The sequence below is a fragment of the Furipterus horrens genome, unplaced genomic scaffold (genome assembly GCF_987537825.1).
Source record: "Furipterus horrens unplaced genomic scaffold, mFurHor1.1.pri manual_scaffold_6, whole genome shotgun sequence".
NCBI lineage: Eukaryota > Metazoa > Chordata > Mammalia > Chiroptera > Furipteridae > Furipterus > Furipterus horrens.
Genome location: NW_028327176.1, coordinates 4,076,818 through 4,098,420, shown reverse-complemented (window position 1 = coordinate 4,098,420; position 21,603 = coordinate 4,076,818). Strand labels below are relative to the sequence as shown.

Genomic DNA, 21,603 nt, shown 5'->3' with positions numbered 1-21,603 from the left:
AGTGCTGGGTGGGGAGCACGGTGGCCAGCGTCACGGGCATTGGAGACAGACTGACACGGGCCGCATCCCACCTCCGCTCCAACTTGGCCAATGTCCTTGACCTCAGGGTGCCTTAGTCCCATCATCTCTAAAATGGCAGCGATAATGGCACCTCCCCGTAGGGTTGCTGGCGACTGACTGAAGCAGATAATGTCTGCAAAGCACTCAGCACAGCATCTGAATATCGTCAGTGAATGCGAGTTATTGTTGTGAGAGGTTTCCTAAGGCCCTGCCCTCTTCTGATTCCCTCCCCAGGGCTCACACACCTCATCGGCTCGCCTTTTCTCCGGGCATACATGCATGGGTTTTTCATGGATATAAGACTCTACCACAAGGTAAGCACAGGAGTGCGGTTGTTTCACGTGACTGAGGAGCAGTCGATAGCCATTGCTTCTTTACTTATTTATATTTTCACAAAATGGACTTCCTGATTTGTAAGAAATCTGCCTGTTCTTTGACATCATAGTGATGGTGTCTATGAAATGTGCTGCTGAAAAGTTATTTTTATTTTTTTACTTTGAAAAGGTGAAATTGATGGTAAATCCGTTTGCGTACGAAGAATACAGGAAAGATAAGATCCGGCAGAAGATAGAAGAAACCCGTGCACAGAGAGTCCAGTTGAAGGTAAATACTGTGCTCACCGTGGAGTTTATTAGAAGAAAGACTTAATTTTCATTTTGTTGCTATTCCAAAGAAGCCTGTCATCCATTTCTGGGTTTCTCCATCGCTTCCTGATATTTGTGGTGTGTTTTATTTGCCGTGCGGTGGATGCTCTGTACTTTCATCCCGTGGACTCTGTGGCAGTGGTATTGTGGGAAATAGTCACAGACGGACTGACACTGTCGCCCACACTCAAGAAACCCGATGGTGCTCTCCAGTGGGCACTCAGACCTGGGAGTGTTGGGGCTTTGCTAATCCCCGTTTCTTAGTGGCATTGGACAGTCTTAGGCTAGCAGTTTGGGTCACAGGAAAAAAAAAGACGTTAGACTATGTCAGGGTCCAGATGGCGCAATCAGACCGCACTAGTTATACTAATAGACAGACTTTAATGTAAAGAGCTGTTGACTAGGTGTCACAGAACTGAAAAGACAGGAGCCCTAGGTATTGGTAGGAGAGGCACTGGCTGCAGGGAAGAGGGACTTCTGGAGCTAGCGTTCCCGGGCTGGGCCTCCGGCCTCTGAGGAGGGGCTCTCGCTGGGGCTGCGGTCCTCAAGGTGGAGTGAGGCTGCTCCTGGCAGCATCAGGGAACCGTGCACGGGAGCCCCCACTCTCCCGGGACCATGTGTTGCCAGTGAGAAAAGGTCGGTGTGTGACACCAACTCAGCAGTAAGCAGACAGGGCTGAGCAGGTCCCGTGTCCCCATCAGTCTTCCAGCCCCTCAGGCAGCCCCTCTTGGTTGAGGTCACCCTCCCACATGACACAGTCACTGCTCACTGAGCATTAGCTAAAAAATGCTCGTGCACTCTTTCAGCACAAAAGGCTGACTTTTCCTTTTCCTGGCTTATTTGTTAAGTGTTTAAGGGCGGTGGATGAGCGGGTACGCAGTGGCCAGCGGAGGCTGGGGTGACATGTGTTTGTCCAGTTCTTTGCTTTAACCTTGAGAGATAAAATGCAGACCTTTTAATACAGTTTGTCTTTCCTCTGCTAGAAATTGCCAAAAGTTAACAAAGAGCTGGCACTTAAATTAATTGAGGAGGAGGAGGAGAAGCAAAAATCTGCATGGAAAAAGAAAGCTAAGGTAAGATTTTATAAGTGGCATTTGTAAAATGTGCCTCTAGTTTCCTTTTTGGTGGCTTGCTGATCCAAATCAGGCCCTAACCTGAGGCCACTGTTAGAGGCTGTAAGTTTGTTGTTTAACAGTGTTATCTAATTAAAATGACCGCCTTAAAAACCGTTTACGGAAAGAATCCTTCATTATAACCGTCATTACTTGAAAGAATTGTTAAGTCCGTCAGCAGTTCATTAGTTGCCTTTGACCTCCGCCCCTCACACCCTCCGGCGCTGTGATAACTTTGATAGCTCCTGAGCGGGAAGTCAGCGAGGCGGGTGACGTTCTGCTTTGGCTCTGGGGACATGGCATGGAGGCAGACAGCGGAATGAGTTCCCAAGTCGTGCACTGCCGATAACATAACTGACGTCTCAGGAGATGTTCGCCGTCTGTTGGTGTTGGACCTGCCCTGGAAAGTGACCCAGTGCGTGATGTCAAGCAGCGTTGTCTGGCCCTCATCCAGGCTCAGACGTGTGGTGGCTTAATTCTAGTTCAAAGTTAATCCGTCTGTTCTTCCAGCAGATGGGCACTGAGCTCCCACTGTATACAGACCGCTCGGAAGGGCCCGGCACCGTGACCAGTGGTTTTGTCAGGGGCTGAGTTTGGGGGGAGCCATTTTTTCTTCTCAGTATCTCTTTCTGCCTGGGGGCCCCCGCCAGCCGACTGTGGGCCTTCAAGTCTGCAGGAGTGTGCTTCTGGCATTCTGCAGCTTGGCTTCTCCAGGCCCAGGTGTCTTCACAGCCTTGGGGGCTGTTCCCCACCAGTAAGAGTTTGCATTACATGGCCATTCACCTCTAGGGGAAAGGTGGGATCATGCACGGACCCGGGGTTGCGGTCAGGTCAATTCTAACAAAAAAAATTGTTTTTGGTTTTTATTGCAGTAGTTCCCACATAGTTTTGAAAACTAAATACTTCTCCAAGGTTTGTTAGGAATGCTGGCTCTCCCTCTGTCCTTTTTCTCCTCTTCCTCCCCCTTCTTCCTTTGTACACCCCCCTCCCCTCCCCCTCCGCCATTTTCACCTCTCCTGAGATAACCCTTTTGCCTTTTTAGGTGATTATTTTGGTGTAAAACTCTTGTTTCTTAGTCGTGTGGTCCTTGACTGGTAGTGTCAGACACTGTCTCTTGATAACCTTTCCCCCCAAACTTGGGGTCAGTCAGCTGCTTGTGGCTGTGACTGCAAAGCTCCTCCACCCCGACCCCCTCCTGGTCTCCTGGACTGGGCGATGGGCGTCCTGTGTGTTTTCTCTGTAGTTACCGCTACTGGTCCTCGGTTCTTTGCCCACTGTCTGAATCGAATCTCAAGATATTTGTGTGAAGACCAATTGTTAGGTCAATTTTATTTTGCTGAAAAGTCTCTTCTGCATCTTTCTGCCCTGCAGTCTGGTCTGGGCATCCAGGAAGCCTGGGCCACAGCCATCATCCTGGGGACTCACTCCCTGCACCCCCGCAGTGGCTACAGAATAGGGGGCCTCCGTGTCCTGAAGGAATACTGTCCCCAACCCGCATGCTGTCGGTGGGAGAGGCAGAAAGAGCGTGTCAGACCTGCAGGTTCTGTGCAGCAGCAGGCTCCCCCCACGGGCTTCTGCTCAGGAAGTTCCTTAGGACTTTCTCCTCCGAAGTAAGAGAGGAAGGCGGGGAAGAGGAAGAAACCAAGGAAGTCCCCGGGACGGCTCTGTGCCACCCCACAGTGCTGGCCACTCACTGGGCCCTTTCAGCCCGGAAACTTAGGTCCTTTAACTGGGGAATTTTCTTGGAGAAAAAAAATTAGGTAGTTTCTCTGTGCTGTGCTCCCTGGACATGTGTTCACATTTGAGTGAAGGATTCAAAGTGCTGGATGGAAGCTTGCTGGTGGTGGCAGGGGTCCTCGGCACCGTGCGGTGACCCGGCCGCTGTTGACCTGGGGAAGCGCCAGGCGGCAGTATCTTCGTGGCCTTTCTCCGGGTTGGTCGGATCCTCGGGTGCAGAGAACGGCGCCGGCTGCCGGCATTCTGAGAAGCGAGAGCTGGGGTCCGGGGGCTGCGGGGGTGCGGGCGGGCGGCTTCCCTCCGTCCCCGCTCCCCGCTCCCCACGTGTTCGGGGTGCCGCTGGCGCTGGCCCGCAGCCCCCTCTAGAGAAGAGGCCTCTGGCTGGGGGGCCCAGGTGCTAGGCCTTCCTTTCTAGTCCCAGAGCCTCATTGCTCCTGGTCCCTTTGCTGTCCTCTCTGTCCTAAGGGCCTGTGGCTTCTTAAAGCCCCCGTGCTATGGTTTCAGTGGGGTGTCAGCAGGGAGTAGGAGGCGAGGCTTCTGTGCCAGCCACATCGTTGCTCAGAAGTCTGCACCACCTTAATTTCATAGGGAACGTAGCACTGGGGGGGTTACTTCGTTTTAAATGTCAGACATTCCTCATGTATGTTACTGTGTTAGCACGAACTGTTAATGAGCTTCCTGCTGAGATCTGCGGATACACTTCTTTGAGGTAGGGTTGTGGTATAAACAACACTCAGAGAGGTTTTCCAGATCTGAGTGGCAAGTGTTTAGCATATATACACGGGAATTTATAGGGCGGATCACTAGCGAGGCACTTGTAAACTCCTGTAGAACATCGCTAACTACACCTTACCCCACTTAAAAAAGAAAAAGACAGCTGTGAAAACAAACAGTTAGACCAGGAAAACCCTCTGGGGGAAATATCTTTGCAGCTGGGTCAGACGAGTTTTTATTTTATAAATATTCCTCCAATGGATACTTGTCTTTAGGCAAAGCTATTTATTTGTTTAAAAGTGAGAAAAATCTTAAGAGTACTAGCAACATGTTCTTTTAAATATGTTCCTCTGTTATCTATTAGATATTGTTATTTAATAAATACAGTAAGATGAAAGGAAAATTTTTTCCTTGGGTTCTATTTATATTTTTACCTGAACATGTGCAGTAGATTAACAGCTACTTATTTGAAAATACTTGGATCTTTGGCAATATTAGCTGCCCCATATTTACAGGTAACGCCAAAATGAATACATGTAGCCCCTTCCCCTCAGCCTGAGACCTAGTGCTTGCTCCCGGGCACCCTGTGGGGTCCCTCAGAACCCAGACGGCGTTTACGACTCATTACCATGGACTTACCCAGTCTTAAAGGGAACACAATTTATTTTTTGCCTGTTAATTTTTTCCATTTACTGGATTTTTTAAAAAGGTTTAATTCTTTAGTGGGGTTCTAGGTTCACAGCAAAACTGAGGGGAAGGCACAGATGTCCCAGGTCCCCACTGTCCCCACCCACGCAGCCTCCCCGCCACCCACATCCCCCGCCGAGGGTGCATTTGTTACAGCGGGAGGCCCCGGCTGACATGCCACCCCTGGGGGTCTGTTACGGCCGGGTTCCCTCTCGGTGGTGTGCCTTCTCCAGGCTTGGACACAGGCCCAAGGACATGCGCCCGCCGTCACAGTACGGCCCAGAGGGGCCTCCCTGCGCTGGACAGCCTCTGCCCCCAGCCCCAGCCCCCGCTGCGGCGCCTGGTCCTCGGCGCCATGGAGGTGGCGCGTGCAGTGCGCGCTCTCCCTCAGTGGTGCGCACTTAAGCTCCCCCCCCCCCGCCCCCGTGGCTTTCCGTGGCTCGAGAGCCAGTCTCCTCCTTGCGCTGAGTGACGTGACACCCCATCGTCTGGGTGGCCCACAGCCAGCACTGCTGTCCGGCCTGCTCGCTGGAGGGCAGGTTGGCTTCTCGGCACGTGGTTTCTTGCCCTCGCTTCACCCTGTGCCTCTCTGTGCTGCTCTCCCTGATGGAGCCTGGCTCCTGGGGTCACCGGCTGCTCGTCGCTGAGCTGGACCCTTGGGGGGAATTCCCAGCCTCGGTTTTTACTCTTCTTCCTCCTGTGCGCTCCCCAGCGGTGTCTGTCCGTTCTGACTTAGACCCCATCCCACACGGATTCTTCCCTTCAGCGGCACTTGTTCCCAGCGCAGCTTCCCATGTCCTCACCCAGGCTCTGCCCTTCTCTTCGTTTCCTGCCGTGGCCACCCTCCCTCCACAGCCCTGGGCTGCAGCTGGGACTGCAGGCAGAGGTCTCCTGACAGCCGGCCTCGGGCTGTCTGTCACCTCCACCTCCTCTCTTCTTCCCCAGTCCTTCCCCTTTGCCTGTAGGATAAGGTCATGGCATTTAGCACCCTTTCAGTCTGGCCTAGCCCAAACAAAGCTTTTGCAGATTGTGCCATCACTCCCTCACCATCTGATGGTCCCCCACCCCCACCCCCGTGGGCTGAGATGCTCTGCACGTTTCTCTCTCTTGGGACCTGCTCCTCTCGCAAGCCTCCCCCAGACGCCACACCCCCTGTGAGCCCTTCTGCAGCCGTCTGCCTCTGCCCCTAGAGCACTCCCACTCTGTTAGCGTCCTTCCTAAGCTCCCCTGTGGCACAGCGCGTGTCCTGTCTCGTTAGGCTGTGAGGGAGCGCCTTGAGATCCGGAGCTAGACCTTACTTCTCTGTTTCTTCCCTGAACCTCCACCTAGCTTGGAAATGATGTTTAATCCTTGTTTGATATGCCCTGAATATGCATTCGGTATATCATAAAATTTTAGGTAAGGTTTTATCAGGTGTTAAGTACATATAACTAATGAACAGCCCAAGTTCCTTAATGTCTCGTGATTTAACGGTTGTGTGTGTGCGTGTAACTGTGCTACACAAGTACACTATTCAGAACTCAACAACTTACAGCCTTATTCGCTCTCAGTAGTGGAGAAGCGGTCAAATAGAGTCCCGCCAGGAGAGCTGGGGCCCACCACAGACAGGCTAGCTTTTCCAGCCTGGGTCCGGGGTGTTGACTTTACCAGTGACGCTGAGGAGGTTGATGTGTCTGGTTTCCAAGCCTGTGGCAGGTAAGGAATAGTACAGGAACCCAGAGTATATGAGATTGTCGTCTTTTTGCATGAACATACCACTTTACACACATTCTGGTGCACTTTCTGTTCAAAACGATGCACACAAAAGGCAGTTAGTGTCGGTTCTGGGCTGTCCAGGGTCTCCATAGCAGAGTGTGACTGTGTCAGAATGACAGTCTTGTCCGCTTAGAAACAGTGGAGTGGCCTAGGGAAAACTGAGGCTGTTCTGTCTGGGACTGAAATACTCCTGTTTCCAAACACCGGCCCCTCCAGGTCGCTTCTTGACTCAGTGCCGCGTACGCCTCCTCTCCCAGCTCTGGAATATGAAGTGCAGAGACGCACTCATTCGAATTCAGTGTAGTGGCTGTTCTTAGGAGCCATGCTTCGCCCTGCCTGGGGTGGCTCTGGGTTGGGGGTCATCCTGCAAACTGAAAGGTCGCCAGTTCGATAAGCAGTCAGGGCACGTGCCTGGGTTGTGGGCCAGGTGCCCAGGTCGGGGCTAGAGGCACACGAGAGGCAACCAATTGATGTTTATCTTGCATATCAATGTTTCTCTCCCTCTCTTTCTCCCTCCCTCCCCTGCTCTCTAAAAATAAATTGATCTGTAAAAAAGCCATGTTTCAAAAACATATTGCCTTGAAAAGTGGTTTTGCATTAAAAATGTTAATCGAAGAAAATTCTATCTGATATATTAAGCATAAAGTTAGTCAAAAGGCTTGTTCTTAGCTCGTTATGTGTGATGGCCGAGTAATGCACATGAGCTGTGAAACAGATGAATAGAATTTGTATGTGGGCAGGAGACAGAACCTGGGGCAATTAGAAGATTCCGAAAGCCAATTCTCCAGCAATGTCGTGATGATTTGGTAAGCCGTGCCTTGTGCAGCTTAGTAATCTGTGATTGAGTGAAGCCCTGTAAAGCCGTCGTTCTGGTCGGGTTGCATTCAGGTACTAACCTCAATGTTTACGTCCTTTTTACAGAGCCTCCCTAATATTCTCTCCGACGATCGGTTTAAAGTCATGTTTGAGAACCCCGACTTCCAAGTAGACGAGGAGAGTGAAGAATTTAGGCTTTTGAATCCACTTGTTTCGAAACTTAGTGAAAAAAGGAAGAAGAAACTAAGACTCTTGGAGCAACAAGAACATCAAGAAAAAGTAATGTACCATCCAGCACGCAGCATTTGCTACCTGTGTCTTTAGTGTAAAGCTTTCTCTGTAAGTGAGCAGCCCTTGCGCCTGACCTTCACCTTGGGACGTGCCCCGTGTAATGACAGGCACCTTCCCCCGCGCGTGCTCTGTCACGCGCTGTGATGGGCTCAGGCTGTGGCACAGAAAGTAGCGGGCTGGGGTCCGGCCGGGGAAAGGAGCTGCGCCTCACTGTTTTCATTCTCAGGAGGAGGCGGAGGAACCAGAAGGGAAGCCTAGCGACGCGGAGAGCTCAGAGAGCTCAGATGACGAGAAGGCCTGGGTCGAGGAGGTCAGGCGGCAGCGCCGGCTGCTGCAGCAAGAGGACAGGGCGAAGCGGCAGCAGCAGCGCAGGGAGGACCAGCAGACGGTCCTCAGGCCCCAGTTCTATGAGATCAAAGCAGGCGAAGAGTTCAGAAGCTTCAAAGACTCAGCCACCAAGCAGAAGCTGATGCAGTGAGTAGCACCGCCCTCGTGCGTCAGGGCCAGCTCTTCCTCGTGGCCCCCGGCCCTAGGGGTGGCCTTCTGGTCTCTGGAGGGAGCGGTGGGCAGCGCCACATGCCCGGGAACACCCTGGGCTTTGCTGCGCCTTTGTGACAGCTTTTTCACGCGCAGTTCGCATACGGGAGATACACGGTGCAGCCCGTGGGCCACACGCATTTGCTGTCCTTGTCTGGTTCCCATCGGCCCCTGACCTGCGGGCATCTGCCCTGCGGCTCAGTCGTCTTCTGTACAGTGGTGGCTGGGGTCATGTTCTTTGCCTCTTCAGTTACTTTTAAAAATTAGATGTCAGTTGTCTTTACCCCCATCTCAGTTTACCTGATTATTGAAAGGGACAGTTGGAAAAATTGCCAGGAATTTTAAGCCTTTAAGTTTTTTGCAGGGAAAATTGGGAGAGAAGCAAGAACAGTCAGGTACACAGAGACGTAGGCAGAGGGGAATTGCTGGGCATATGGGAACGTGATTTTACACGTCAGAGAAACTGCCCAGCTGCTTTCCAGAGAGGCTGCTCCCCGCACGTCCCCGCCTGCAGCGTGCACAGCCGCCCTGCGTACGGGGGCGCTGCTCTTCTGCACGTCCTGATCGGAGCCCCACTGCGAAGCTGGCTTCTAGTGCTCTGGTCCTGGGAAGGGAACTCCCCTGTTAGGTTAGTGCTGTTTGAGTCTTGGTTATTGACTTCATTCCTGGCGCCTGAATCAGTACCCGGACAGGAGCAGGCACGTGGTAAGTCCTGTGAAAGCGTGACTCTTCTGTGCCTTGGCCACACGTCAGGCTACTCAGGAAGTGGCTCTTTTCAAGCTCATTTACCCCCAACCCATGGTCTGGGAAACTCTGGGAGCAGTTGTTTTCCGTGTAACCATGGTAACGGGCCCTGCCTGGGAGTGGGTGGTGTGACTAATCTCAGGGCGCTCTTTCCCTGCCTGTGGGTTTAGCAGGATATAACGCACAGAACAAAGGGGTGGAAATTCAGTGTTTAGTGAATAAGTGGTGTCTAAGTCAGTGCACTGTACCGAAACTTTTTACTAAGTTAAGCATCACAAAATTAAACGTTTTTTGAGAAGAGGAGCTTTGTAAGTAATAATGCTTATGTGAGCTTAGAAGAAAGATCCTGTTGTTTAATCCCTTTCAGCAGGAATAGCTACAGTTCGCTGGCATTTTGACACAAACTGCTTATTGAATTCTAGCCTTGACTGGATTATTTTGGCAAATCCTGAACTTGCAGTAGCTTAACATTATTTAATGAAGCATTGAGCTGCTGCCCTCCAGGGAACTGGAGTGGCTCCTGGCGTTTATCCTGGGAAGCCCCCACGGCGGTCAGTAAATCACATCAGAATCGAGTGGGTTGTGTGCGACGCTCACGTGGCCTTGCCCAGCCTGCAGACCGTTTCTGTACACGGGAGAGCGAGTAGCGAACTGTGACTCAGACTTGAGGGAGTCCTCTCCTTTGCCCGGCACAGTAACCGGCGTCAGGTGAACCCATGCGACTGTCAGCACACCGGCGTGCCTCGCAGTGCGCTCTGCTCTGTCGCTGGGTCCGTTCACCCGCCCGCTCATCAGCCAGGCGTCCGAGGAGGGCCCAGTGTGTGCGGAGGGCCTTCTGGGCCCGGGGGTGGGGAGGAAGGCCATAGCCCCTCGTGCCTGTCACCTGCCCTGCTGGCACTCACTCATGAGCTGTGAAGAGGAGGGGGAAGGTGCATCAGAAAGAACGGGATTTAACTGGAGACTGAAGGAAGTCTTTGTGAGGAGTTACGTGGAACCTGGTCTTTTCAGACGTGAGCACTAAAAGCAGGGCAGGAGAGGTGCGCGTCAGGCAGAGGCTGCGGCGTGACTCGGGTGTGCGCTGTGACAGCCGCGGGGACAGCTGTTTCTGTGCAGCAAGAGCACAGGCTGCGGGAGGGAGACTGGACTGACACGCTGGGCCCGGCCCAGGCCCTGGCGAGCGGGAGGGCTTTAGGCTGAAGTTCAGATGATTGGGTCTCTTCCACGCCCCCTCCACTACGTAACTACTTAGAAAAGCAGGGCACGCTTGTTGTCAGAAATAAAAACAAAGCAGGTAGGCCTACAGTGTCCCTGTTTCCTAGAATCAGTTCCTGAGAAATCTCAGTTTTAGAAAATCCAGGGAGAAACGGGGCGCCTGAGACCAGCTAACAAACTGCCCGCGTCCCAGGTGGAAGAGACAAGAGCCTGAACTGTGGGCTCGAGACGGGCAGACAGACCCCGACCGAGGGGACTCACGGTGTGAGGGTGCGGAAGGGCGATGGGCATCGCTGCAGCGCGGGTTCGGGTCCGGGGAAAAGGGGCTGCTTGGGTGACAGGGACGTGTCTGGCAGTGCTGCCATGGAGGACAGAACTGAACGGAAAGTGGGGTTAAGGCCAGAAGCACCGCGCCCCAGTGGGGCTTAGCGCAGCGACTCCGTTTGGGGCCTGCTGTGGACTTTTTGTTCACGCTTTTCAGAATTTCTGCAGAGTATGTTACCTAGTGATGGAGTTCCCTGGATCAGAAGGGCGTGTGATAGATAAGGCCGAATCGCCCTCCCACGCCTTCAGCACTCTTACCAGAGTGCCTGTTCCCCGCGTTCACAAGGACAGTGGGTGTTGGGGTCTCAGCCCGGCGGCGGGGCCGGTAGTTAAGGTGGCAGGTTCCACGGTGGCCTGGATTCACGTCTCCGGAGACGGGCCTCCAGAGCAGCGTGTGCGGCTGAAAGCATTGGAACGGACTTTCCACTGGCCTTCACAGGCCAGTTATACTGCATTTAAAACAAAGTAATTAAAATTGTAAAATACTTAAAATTTCCCACTTCCCTGTGGGTCCCATTTCTCCGTTCCCCATGGTGTGGATGCCACACTAAAGTGCGGGCTTGATGGGTGTCTTCCACTCCCCCCGCCCGTTTTCACGCACGTGATTTAAGAAACTCGGGTGAGCCTCCTTTTTAATCTGCTAGGTTTCATTAAAGAAATAGTTGTGTGTGTATACAGCCGTGCTTCACACAGGAATACCGTCCTGCTGTCCCGGCCGCTGGTCAGTATCTGATGTGTCCCCTCGGAGCCCGGGCCTCTTTCTCTTCTCTGTTAACACAGCCCTGCTGACCCGCGGGTTCCGCCCTGTGTTCCCTCCACCCTGTCCTTAGGGGTTCTTCTTGCTTGCAGCCTACGAAGCCCTCCTCTGTCTTCCTAGCAGTCCCCACAGATTTGGGGGGTGGGCGGTGAGGCTCTTCCCTAAAATTCTTACTCCCGGTTACCAAGTAGCCCAAAGCCAGCGGCAGACCTGAAGCCTGGGTGGGAAAGAAGCAGGACCCAGGAGGGCAGAGGAACAGGCGCGGCACGCGACACACGCTGGCATCCCGCACACCCCCGCCAGGCCCAGCGGAGCGGGTGGCAGCGTTCGGTGCTGTTCCGGGAGATAGTTTCCGGTCATCTCTGACCGAAGTCACGCTCAGCAGCGGGCCTCGGGCTGCCGGGCGGCAGCTGCCTTCTGTTCGCTGACTTTCGGGGGAGGAAAGCGGGGCTCGCGTTCCTGCACCGGTTCCTGCGCCTGTCCCCACTCTCGGCCGCGTCTGATCTCCTGCCACGGCTCCTCCTAACGCAGCCGTCCCCCGACGCAGCCCAGACAGACAGGCTCTTACAGGCCGTGGGTGCATGGAGAGGAAACCAGGGTTTATACGCCCCGTCGTGGAGGAAGTAGGTCATCCTTAAAAGAGTGGTAATTTCCCACAATTTACTTGAAAAGTCTTTTTCTTTCCAAATTAGTGTTTTCTGTGCACCACCTTGTCTCTGGCTCCACAGTTATTCACGGTTCCTGTTAACTTGAAAACATCAGACAGCATTTGTAGCTCTGAAAGGAACAGAAAGAGAGCGAGCAGGTCGAGGAATCTGCTCAGGCTAACATAATTCACACGCGGGGCCAGAGTCAACTTACGGTTCACTTTTGGAAGAAAGAAAGCTGAAGTCGATCTTAATTCCATGGCGTTTGTCGTGTGGAAGCTTGTCATTTAGAACCCTTAATGGATACATTTCCTGAACGAGACTTTATAAATCAAGTGTGGTCTGACACATGCCTGGAAACCCGAGGTTCTTACATTGGAATCCCTGCTTTAAACGGGATCCTGTGGCGCCTGGAGCAAGTCACTTAATACCTTACCTCCCTTTTTGCCATCTATAAAGGACAGATACTTCTGTCTCGGGGATGTTGAAAGGATTAATTAGTTAGTCTGTAAAGAACTTTAAAGATGAAAAGTACTTTAAAAGTGCTTCTTAATAACATTATTGCCTAGAAAGAGGCCACGGTTATGCTAACCGTCTTATGTCTCAGATCATATAAAGAAGGTGTGTTCTGGCCATTACAGTCCTCGTAAACCGGAGACAGATTGCTCGTGGTGTGAACATCAAACGTGAGCCTCGGGCTTTCAAAGGCGCACCGCCCTGTCTTATGGACCTCTGGGAGCTGAGCTTGTGCTCGGTAATTAGGGGTGGTATGTAGGAGAACACAAATCAGCCCCCCCCCTTTTTTTTTTATCAAACCCAGTTCTTCAGGACCAATTTGAAAAGGGTGCATTCAGCTTTAAGTCGGTACAACTTATATTTTCTTTATTCTGGTGGAGGGGGGGCAGAACAGGAGTCAGAACCACATTCTTTTTTCTTCCTCACTTCCAGTTCCATCACAGGGAGGTGATGGATTAGTGCAGAGGTTACAAAGCATTGAAAGACCTATCTTAGGGCTTAATTCCATTTCTTCCTTCTAAACCAAGTTAACAAAAAGGGCCAGTGTTTTGATTTCCCAGTAAAACATCATGCAGTGAAGGGTCACAGACCAGCACAAAGCCCAGGTTCTGCATCAGGGTGTGAAGAGGTGGTGGCAGGGTGCCGGCCCGGCAGGAAACGCTGGCCCGTGGGGCACAGTGGGCCGCAGCGGGGCTGCACGCCGCCCAGGGACCCCTGAAGCTCAGTTTGGGGAGCACGATGGAGACGTGGCGTGAGGGGGGGCTGTCTGTCACTCAGGCGAGACGTTGAGAGGCTCCAGGGCTGAGCTGGGACTGCTTGGTCCTCTCTCCAAAGACTGACGGACCGGCAGGTTCCGTTCAAGCCACGCGGCCTGCCGTGGTGAGTGGGGCTGGGGCTGAGGCCCAGGGAAGCGGGAGTCGGGGCCCCCTGGCGCTTCTCTGTGGCTTGACCGGAGGCCCTTGCTGTGGTCGCTCCTTTGTGGGCAGTGACCGAGCGGCAGAGACACTCACGTCCCCGACACGTGTGGCTTGGGTACAGATTGCCGTGGCCGCATAAAGGGCCGCTCGCCGTCCCCCTCGGCTGCAGGCCTGGAAAGGCGGTTCAGCAGGATGAGTGGCGGCCACTGAAGCGTGTGGAGCCGGCACTGAAGCATCACGTCTGAGTGTGGGTACGGGCTGGGCGCTCCTGATCCCTCCCGTTGTGTTCAGTACGCGCCGTGCTCTGTCTTCCCCAGGCGTGTGGAAGAGTTCTCTTCATGGGATCAGGCCTGATTAAACTGGTGTCAAATGGTAATTCAGAGCAGTGCTAATGAACGCCTCGTTCTCTTCATCTCTTCCAGTAAAACCTTGGAAGATCGGCTGAAACTTGAAGCAAAAAATGGGACGCTGAGTGTATCCGACACCACAGTTGGCAGCAAGCAGCTGACATTCGCGTTGAAGAGGGTGAGCTGGTGTTCACGCCTTTAAGGTCCCTGACACAGCGAGGCCTCCGCAGCGCCGTGCACGTGCCCCGCCTCGGGGCCGCCTCCCCACGCCTGTCTCCTGTGGGGGAGGCTGCGCTTTTGGCGGGGCCTAATCCCCGCAGCCGGGACCGAGAGCGGCCGTTCTGTGTCCGCAGCAACACCGCTGGAGCCGGGGCAGCAGAGTCCTGACCGCCTGAGGCCGTGAGAGAAAACTTGAAGCGTAGGTGGGCTTCAAAGGCCAAAAGTCTGTTAAGTTCATGACAGTGACGTCCCGCCGGCCCAGGACCCTGTGGTCTCAGAAGGCGCATGTTCTAAACTGAGTGGCGAGAGTCCTTTTTTTAGCCAGCTTCCCTAAGGCCAGGTGCACGCTATAGGAGGAGCAGGCTGCTTAAATATTGCTGCTAACTAAGGAGTAGAACTGTATGATTTTATTTCCAAAAAGACTTTTCATTCAGTAGATCTCCCTTTATATATTGTTACCAATTGGGGGGAAATGACCAAGATTCTACCTCTGATAATTTTTTTAATTGAAATTAATCCACATACCATAAAATTCACCCTTTTTGTTTTTTAGGCGTTTTATTTATTTATTTTTAGGGAAGGAGAAAGAGAGGGAGAGAAACACCCATGTGTGGCTGCCTCTCGCACGTCCCCAACTGGGAACCTGGCCCACAACCCAGGCCTGTGCCCTGACCGGGAATCGAACCAGCAACCCTTTGGTTCACAGGCTCACCTTTTTGAAGTACACAGTTCAGCGTTCTATTATAGTCACTAAGTTACGTAATCATCGCCATGATCTAATTCTAGAACATCCCCATCACCCCAAAAGAAAACCCCGTAACCTTTAGCAGTCACCCAGAACCCCACTTTCCCAGCCCTGGGCAACCGGGAGTCTACTTTCTGACTCTGGCTTGGCCTCCTGGGACATTTGCCGTGATGGAGTCACACCGTGTTTTCTTGCGCAGCCGGCCTCTCTCACTCACCGCGCTCTCAAGGCTAGTCCCGTTGCAGGTGGACCGGAAGTTCGTGCCTTCTCACGACTGGCCCTCAGTTGTGTGGGTGAGGCCACACTTGGCTTATACGCCCACCTGCTGGTGGGCATTGGGCCTCACCCCCTCTGGCTCTTTCGGGTCACGCTGCTGTGAGACATCAGGCGTGTGGTCTTGCGTGGACGTCGTTTTCCTTTCCCTGGGGGACCATACCTGGGAGCGGAACCGCTGGGTCTGCGCGGAAGTGCGAGGAGCCACCAGGCCACTTTCCCGTGTGGCTGCACCACCCCCGTCCCCCCCAGCAGAGTACGGAGGTCCCGTTTCCCCACAGCCTCGCCGGCACTCGTTACTGTCCAAGTGGGCGGGGGTGGCGTCTCGTGTGCCTGTGATTTGCACTTGCTTCCCTGGTGACCAAAGCTGCTGGCTCCTGTTCATGTCCTTGCTTATTGGCCACCTGTATATTTTCTTCGGGAAAATGTCTGGTCAGATCCTCTGCCCGTTCACCTCTGACCCTTCGGCAGTTCTCGGCTGGCGTCAGGCTTGCCGAGTGATGGGAACACCCTTTTAGTTCGCTTACGTCATCTCACAGAGGTGCAGCTCCTTTTAAAAGCCAAATGAGAAGGAAGTTTTTTCCTTGTGATGAGTCTTCTTAGTGTTCACTCTCCAAACGTGCACAGTTCCCTGGGGCTCACCCGCCCTGTGCCCGGACGTCTGTCCTTGCTGGCCGCCTCCCTCCCAGTCCCCCACGGCACCGCCCTGAGGACGTTCTCGTCCAAGTGTGGGGAGCGTTCCAGGCAAAGATGTCTCCATTTAGAGCGAATACAGGTCCCAGTCAAGCCGGCTTCCTAGGGGTCTGCCAGGCAGTTGTTTTCAGCTCTTGAAACTTGCGTCCCTGGCAGTTTGCTCAGTCCACTGTGCAGCTCCGCCCGCGGAGAACGTGTTCTGAGCGTTACGCTCGGGGGTTTGTGTGAGCGGAGCTGTCAGACGTGGTATAAAGCCGCACAGCTCTCGCCCCCACCGTGAACTCCGTGTCCATGGTCTTCTCCGTGGTGCTGCTTGGGGCGGGCGGGGTCCGGCTCTCAGCTGAGCGGACACGTGCCGAGACCCAGGCCGTCCCCTCGGCCAGACGGTGGCCTGTCTGCTGGGCTTGTGTTGCATTTAATGGCAGCAGTTCCCTTTTCTGAAAACAGCCAGGAATTCCTTGGAACCAGTTCCGATGAATGAGCGCTTAGTCACGGGTGGGTTATTATACACTTTGTGTGCACATGAGTATTTTTTTGTTTTCTATTTAAGACAGTGTGAATAAGCCAGCGGTTCTGGCTTATGAATAAAAGACTGTTCTAGAAGAAGTGCGTGACCTTTTGTGAGCAGTAGCATCTTCTAGAGTTGACCGTTCCCTTTGAAGGCATCCTGGCAGTGCTGTGCGCCGGCTGAAAAGCCAGCCTCGTGCTTTGTAGTTCAGACCACGCTGTCAGGGAACTTGTCTTGCCCCGGGGTTAGGGTTTCTTGGGTGATGGTGACTGGGCCCTTGCCCAGCTGCTGCCACCAGGGCGGCGTCTGTCAGAGCGGAGTCCAGCCCTGACGTGTGCCCGAGGGCCTGCAGCGCCTGTCCTGCAGCGGGCTGGGCTCAGGGGTCGCGGGCGGCACCCTGACGGGTCCCTGCGGGGCTGAGGGCGCTGTCCTCCTCTTGCCCTCTCATTCGTTTTTCTCTTTCAGTCCGAACATCAGAAAAAGCAACACGAGGCCGAGAAGCTGCACCGCCAGGAAAGGAAAGCTCTCCGTCGCTCCGCCGGTCACCTGAAGTCCAGGCACAAGCGAGGACGGCCCTTCCACTGAGCCTGGCGGGGGCCGCCACGTGGCTCAGGAGGCGCGCGCCCCTTCCCGGTGGACGGCCGTTAGAGCACGTTGAGCACAGACCGGGGAGCACATGTTGCCACCTCATGTCCCTTCTTGCCACGTCTCCAGGGGTGATGATTTGGCAGCTTCGTCCCCAGGGCGTGGAAGTCGTTGCTCCCCATACACACTGCCCCCCCCACCCCTCCGTTTGAATCGGGCACACCCGGTGGATGTTCCTCAGTGCTGTGAAACGTGCGCCCTGTCACCAAGGGCCCCTGTGCTGACGGTGACGGCTGACGGCGGCTTGGGCGCCTTCTCTCCCCGCGCTGCCGCCCGCCCCGGCCACGGCGCAGCCTGGGCAGCAGCCACGCACACCTGCGCGCACTCACGGGCTTGCTGCTAGTCTGTGTGTCCATGTGGGACTTTTTAAAAAATATTTTTATACCAAGAATATAAATTAATGGAAATAATGTAAAGTTAGAAGTAGAAATTATTACTGTGTATTCTTTTATACCTGACACAGAGTAAATACAGGCTTTTCCCTGTTTCTTACGTGCATGGAGTGAACGGGCTGGAGAACACATTTAAAATGCGCTCTCATTTGAACAGCTTCTTTGAGAAGGACCCATTCCCTGGGTTAGTTTGAAGACTAACTCTGGTTTCCTTAGCTTCTTCAGCAGCACGTGATTTTGGAGGTGTGTTTCTCTGTTACAGCTGGAATGGTAACTCTGGGTTGGGAATGACAGAGCCTCGCTTGAAACACCAGAAGCAAAAGGGCACAGGCGGTCGCTAACGTGGCCAGGCTGCAGGGCCTGTGACGCCTCGAGACGCTGAACCTGGCCTCTCTGCTCTCCTTCCTCCTTCCTCCTTCCTCCTTCCTCCTGGTTCAGCGCAGCTCCCACCTCTCCGGGCCACCCCTCCCTCTCCCTAGCGGCTGTCCCAGCTCGTCCTGTCTCTCCTGTGCAGGCTGGCTCCCTCCGTCAGGCAGGGGACACCATGGTCACACATCCACTCTGCAGTCTGAGAGGCAGAGTCTGTTACCACAGGGTGTGTGGGTGTGGGTGTCCGTGTGGATGTGTGTGGTGTATGTGTGTGTCCGTGTGGATGTGTGTGCTGCCTGTGTGTGGGTGTCCGTGTGGATGTGTGTGGTATATGTGTGTGTCCGTGTGGATGTGTGTGCTGCCTGTGTGTGGGTGTCCGTGTGGATATGTGTCGTGTGTCCGTGTGGATGTATGTGTGTCTGTGTCCTGTAGATCTGCAGTGTGGTATGTGTGGTGTGTGTATGGATCTGCGGGGGGGGGGTAGATCTGTGGGGGGTGTATGTGTGCGTGTCTGTGGATCTGCGGGAGAGGTGTGTGTGTGTGTGCCTGTGGATCTGTACAGTGTGTGTGTGTGTGTCCCTGTGGATCTGTACAGTGTGTGTGTGTGTGTGTCCCTGTGGATCTGTACGGTGTGTGTGTGTGTGTGTCCATCCCTGTGGATCTGTACGGTGTGTGTGTGTGTGTGTGTGTCCCTGTGGATCTGTACGGTGTGTGTGTGTGTGTCCCTGTGGATTTGTAGGGGGGGTGTGTGTGTGTGTGTGTCCCTGTGGATTTGTAGGGGGGGTGTGTGTGTGTGTGTGTCCCTGTGGATTTGTAGGGGGTGTGTGTGTGTGTGTGTGTCCCTGTGGATCTGTGGTATGTGGATAGAAACAGGCACCAGAAAGACTTGTTCCCCGACACTCAGCCCGGCCTGGATTGTGGTGCTGGTGGGCCCACCCCACTTTCAGTCCCCATGCTGGCTGCTTTCTTTGTTCAGCTCCTTGTCCCCTAAACTGCTCTGCGTGACCTCGTCTCCCAAGGAAGGGGCCTGGCTCCCCTGCAGCTCCCGCCCATTCCCCACTTTGCTCCGGGGCCGAGCAGCTCAGCGGGGAAGGACACTGGCTGCAGTTTCCCAGGGTCAGGGTCGTGCTCCGGGCCTGTCTCACGGCTCAGGTCCTCACCCTCCTGTACCTGGCTTCCCAGGCCCCTCTGCAGGGCCCCCCGTGGGTGGGAGCCAGTGTGCCGTGGTGGGGCTCCCCAGAGGCTGTGCCAGGCTGCGGAGGAAGGTTCCCTGCCCGGTGGGACACAGCCCCTTCCGGGCGGGGCGTCAGCAGTGGCCTGGCCCGCGGGCTCGCTCTCGGAGTCAGAGCGGACCCTCGCATAGCCCGCCCTCGCTCCCTGTCCCTGTCCTCGCCACACTGGCCTTGCTGCTTCCAGAACACTCGTCTGTGCTGCCCCGGCCCTCACCCCCCTCGGGTCACGACCACCCTGTTCACAGCTGTCACACCTCTGCTGTCAGCACGCCCTGTGCCTGCCTTGCAGCTGATGCCCGACAGACATGATGTGCTCAGAAAACTTTATTGTGGAAAATTTCAAACCTCCCCAAGTAGAGAACAGTTTAATGAGCTCCCATGTGCTCATCAGCAGCTTCAATAATTAACAACAAAAGCTCATCTTGTTTCATCTCGACTCCTCCCCATTGGCCCTATTATTTGGAAACATTTTGATCCCAGACATATCATTTTATCCATAAATATCTGTAGCGCTTTACCACCCCCGCCCCGCACCGGAAGGGAAACATGTAAGGGGGGTGTTTGGTTCTTCGGTCTGTTCTGTTCACAGCTGTGTTTCCAGCCTCTGGTGCAATCGCTGGCACATAGTAGCTACTAAATAAATATTTCTTAAACGGATGAGGTGCAGACTGAAGGAGAAACTCTGGGCTCAACGCCAGCAGGTGAGTCCTGCTCGAGGAGCTGTTTCAGGGGGTGGGGAGCAGAGAGGCCCAGCGGGGGAAGGGAAAGGACAGGGATGGGGGCGCAGAACGAGTGGTTGCAGACATTTGGAGGGAGTTTCGGATGCAGGGGAACAGAAACGAGGCCGCCTGAGGTCACTGGAGAGGGTTTTCTTTGAGGTGGGAGAAGTTCCAGCTTGGCTGTGTGCTGCTGGGAATAACCCAGGAAGGGCAGGCAGTGAGGACATCAGGCCCTGGTGTGACAGCCTCAGTGGGTGTAAGTCACCCCCTGCCATGTAGCACGTTACCCCGAGACTTGGGCTTCAAATAACAGTTATCCGATCCTTCCAAAGGGTCAGCATTCCAGAGCAGCTTAGCTGGGCAGTTGTGACTCAGGGTCTCTCAGGAGGGTACACGAGACGCCAGCCGAAACCACAGTCATCTGAAGGCTTGGCTGGAGCGAGGACCTGCCTCCCAGGCCCTGGAGCTCGGCTGTGGGCAGGAGGTCTGAGGGTCTTGCCGGAGGCCGCTCCAGGGCTGTGAGTGTCGGGGAGGCCTGGTAGGTGCCTTGCCCCAGGGCTGGGGACCCAGGGGAGCAAGGGGCCAGGACGGGAGCCGGAGCCCATCATCGCTTAGTACAGAGGCTGCACATTGTCCCCTCCCTCGCTTCGATTTGCTAGGAACTAGACGCTGCCTACCGGTGGGAGGCGTGTCCAGGGGGTTGTCGGACCAAACAGGCACCCAACGAAGTCTAAATTTCTGATGAACCAGTAATGGGAAAACGACGCATTTTGCTGGAGCTTTCATGAGAATTATTTTTCACGAAGTATCAGATGAGTATCTTGTTTGAAAGCTCTATCTTCAGCGTAAATGAAACGTGAAATAGATTTTATAGAACAGCATTAGTGGTTTAATAAAATATTTTTGTGGTTCATAGGTAAACTTTAAATGCATTAAAAATCTGAATGGTTTTTTTTTTTTTTTTTTAATTGATTTTGGCTTTGAAATGACTTTCACACCTCACTTCACCTGTGTGGCCATCAAGTTAAGAGAAAGTCCCAGAGTTCCTGCTGTCGGTGTTTTTCAGTAAATACATGATGGCAGTTACGTGACTGTGTCCTTTGTTAATGCCGGTCAGTGTTCCATACCCCACAGAAAGTTTGTGCATTTGAGGGTACAGCAAGTAATGTGTCTTAGGTCAAGAGAAGCCCAAAGGAAATGAGTGTTAGAGTGACTGAGTTCTACTCAAAACTTCTGAAGAGAACAGCAAAGTATGAGAAAAAGTCTACGTACAAATAAATCCCATACAGAGATGCTGGGTTAGTCCTCCAACCCCAAAAGTTTGTATATCCAGGCTGACATAATTTTTTTTTCTCCTTGGGAAAATATGGAATTGCCTTATCTTGGGCTTTCTTGTAACTATAAGCACATACACAGCAGCTTGGTTTAGGATAGGAGATGTCTTTTTGAACATGCAGGGAAAATTCCAGTCCTAATCATTTTTGGTCTTAATTTTTTTTTTCCTTACCCACTTACAAATACTCCAGTTAGCAAGTGCCACACAGAAAGGCTAACCGTTGTATCTGCATGAGCAGTTTAGGGACTCGGGCACTGCCTTCTGCTCAAACATTGAACTCGCCGTGAGCGCCTGCCTGGTGAATGGGGGTTCATTAGAGAACATCCTGGCCTTGCCGTTGGAGATGGTGGCCTAGCGCCGGGTGTCAGGAGGGACACAGCGCCCATGCTGTGCGAAGTCCTGCTCAGCTCTCCTTTGGGGGGGAAGCCACCCTCGCTGCAGTTTCCTGCGGAGCGAGTCCCGTGCTCACTTGTAATCGAGGGGAAGTTGTTATTCTCTGCCCGAGGTGGGTTCCAGACTCCCTGACTTGTAAGCCAGAGATGGGACTTCAACGCTGGAGGGCCCGACGCCTGCGTCTGCCCCGTAGCCGGGGTCTCTTCCAGGTTCAGGGAAGGATCATAGGGATCTCCAAGGTCAGCGGCCAGGACACCTGCTG

The 21,603-nt window shown here is 53.8% G+C and overlaps 1 protein-coding gene across 1 annotated transcript in view; it reads left to right on the top strand.

Moving 5' to 3' along the window:
- Positions 1 to 17,333, top strand: part of NOL10 (nucleolar protein 10) — a 67,421-nt gene extending 50,088 nt beyond the window's left edge. Inside the window, exons 15-21 of the mRNA XM_090280905.1 lie at positions 295 to 374; positions 565 to 663; positions 1,688 to 1,777; positions 7,631 to 7,804; positions 8,043 to 8,290; positions 13,893 to 13,995; positions 16,721 to 17,333. Coding sequence (XP_090137031.1) covers positions 295 to 374; positions 565 to 663; positions 1,688 to 1,777; positions 7,631 to 7,804; positions 8,043 to 8,290; positions 13,893 to 13,995; positions 16,721 to 16,840 — 914 coding nt within the window. The 3' untranslated portion in view covers positions 16,841 to 17,333. The remainder of the gene's footprint in view (positions 1 to 294; positions 375 to 564; positions 664 to 1,687; positions 1,778 to 7,630; positions 7,805 to 8,042; positions 8,291 to 13,892; positions 13,996 to 16,720) is intronic.
- The last annotated feature ends 4,270 nt before the right edge of the window (positions 17,334 to 21,603 follow it).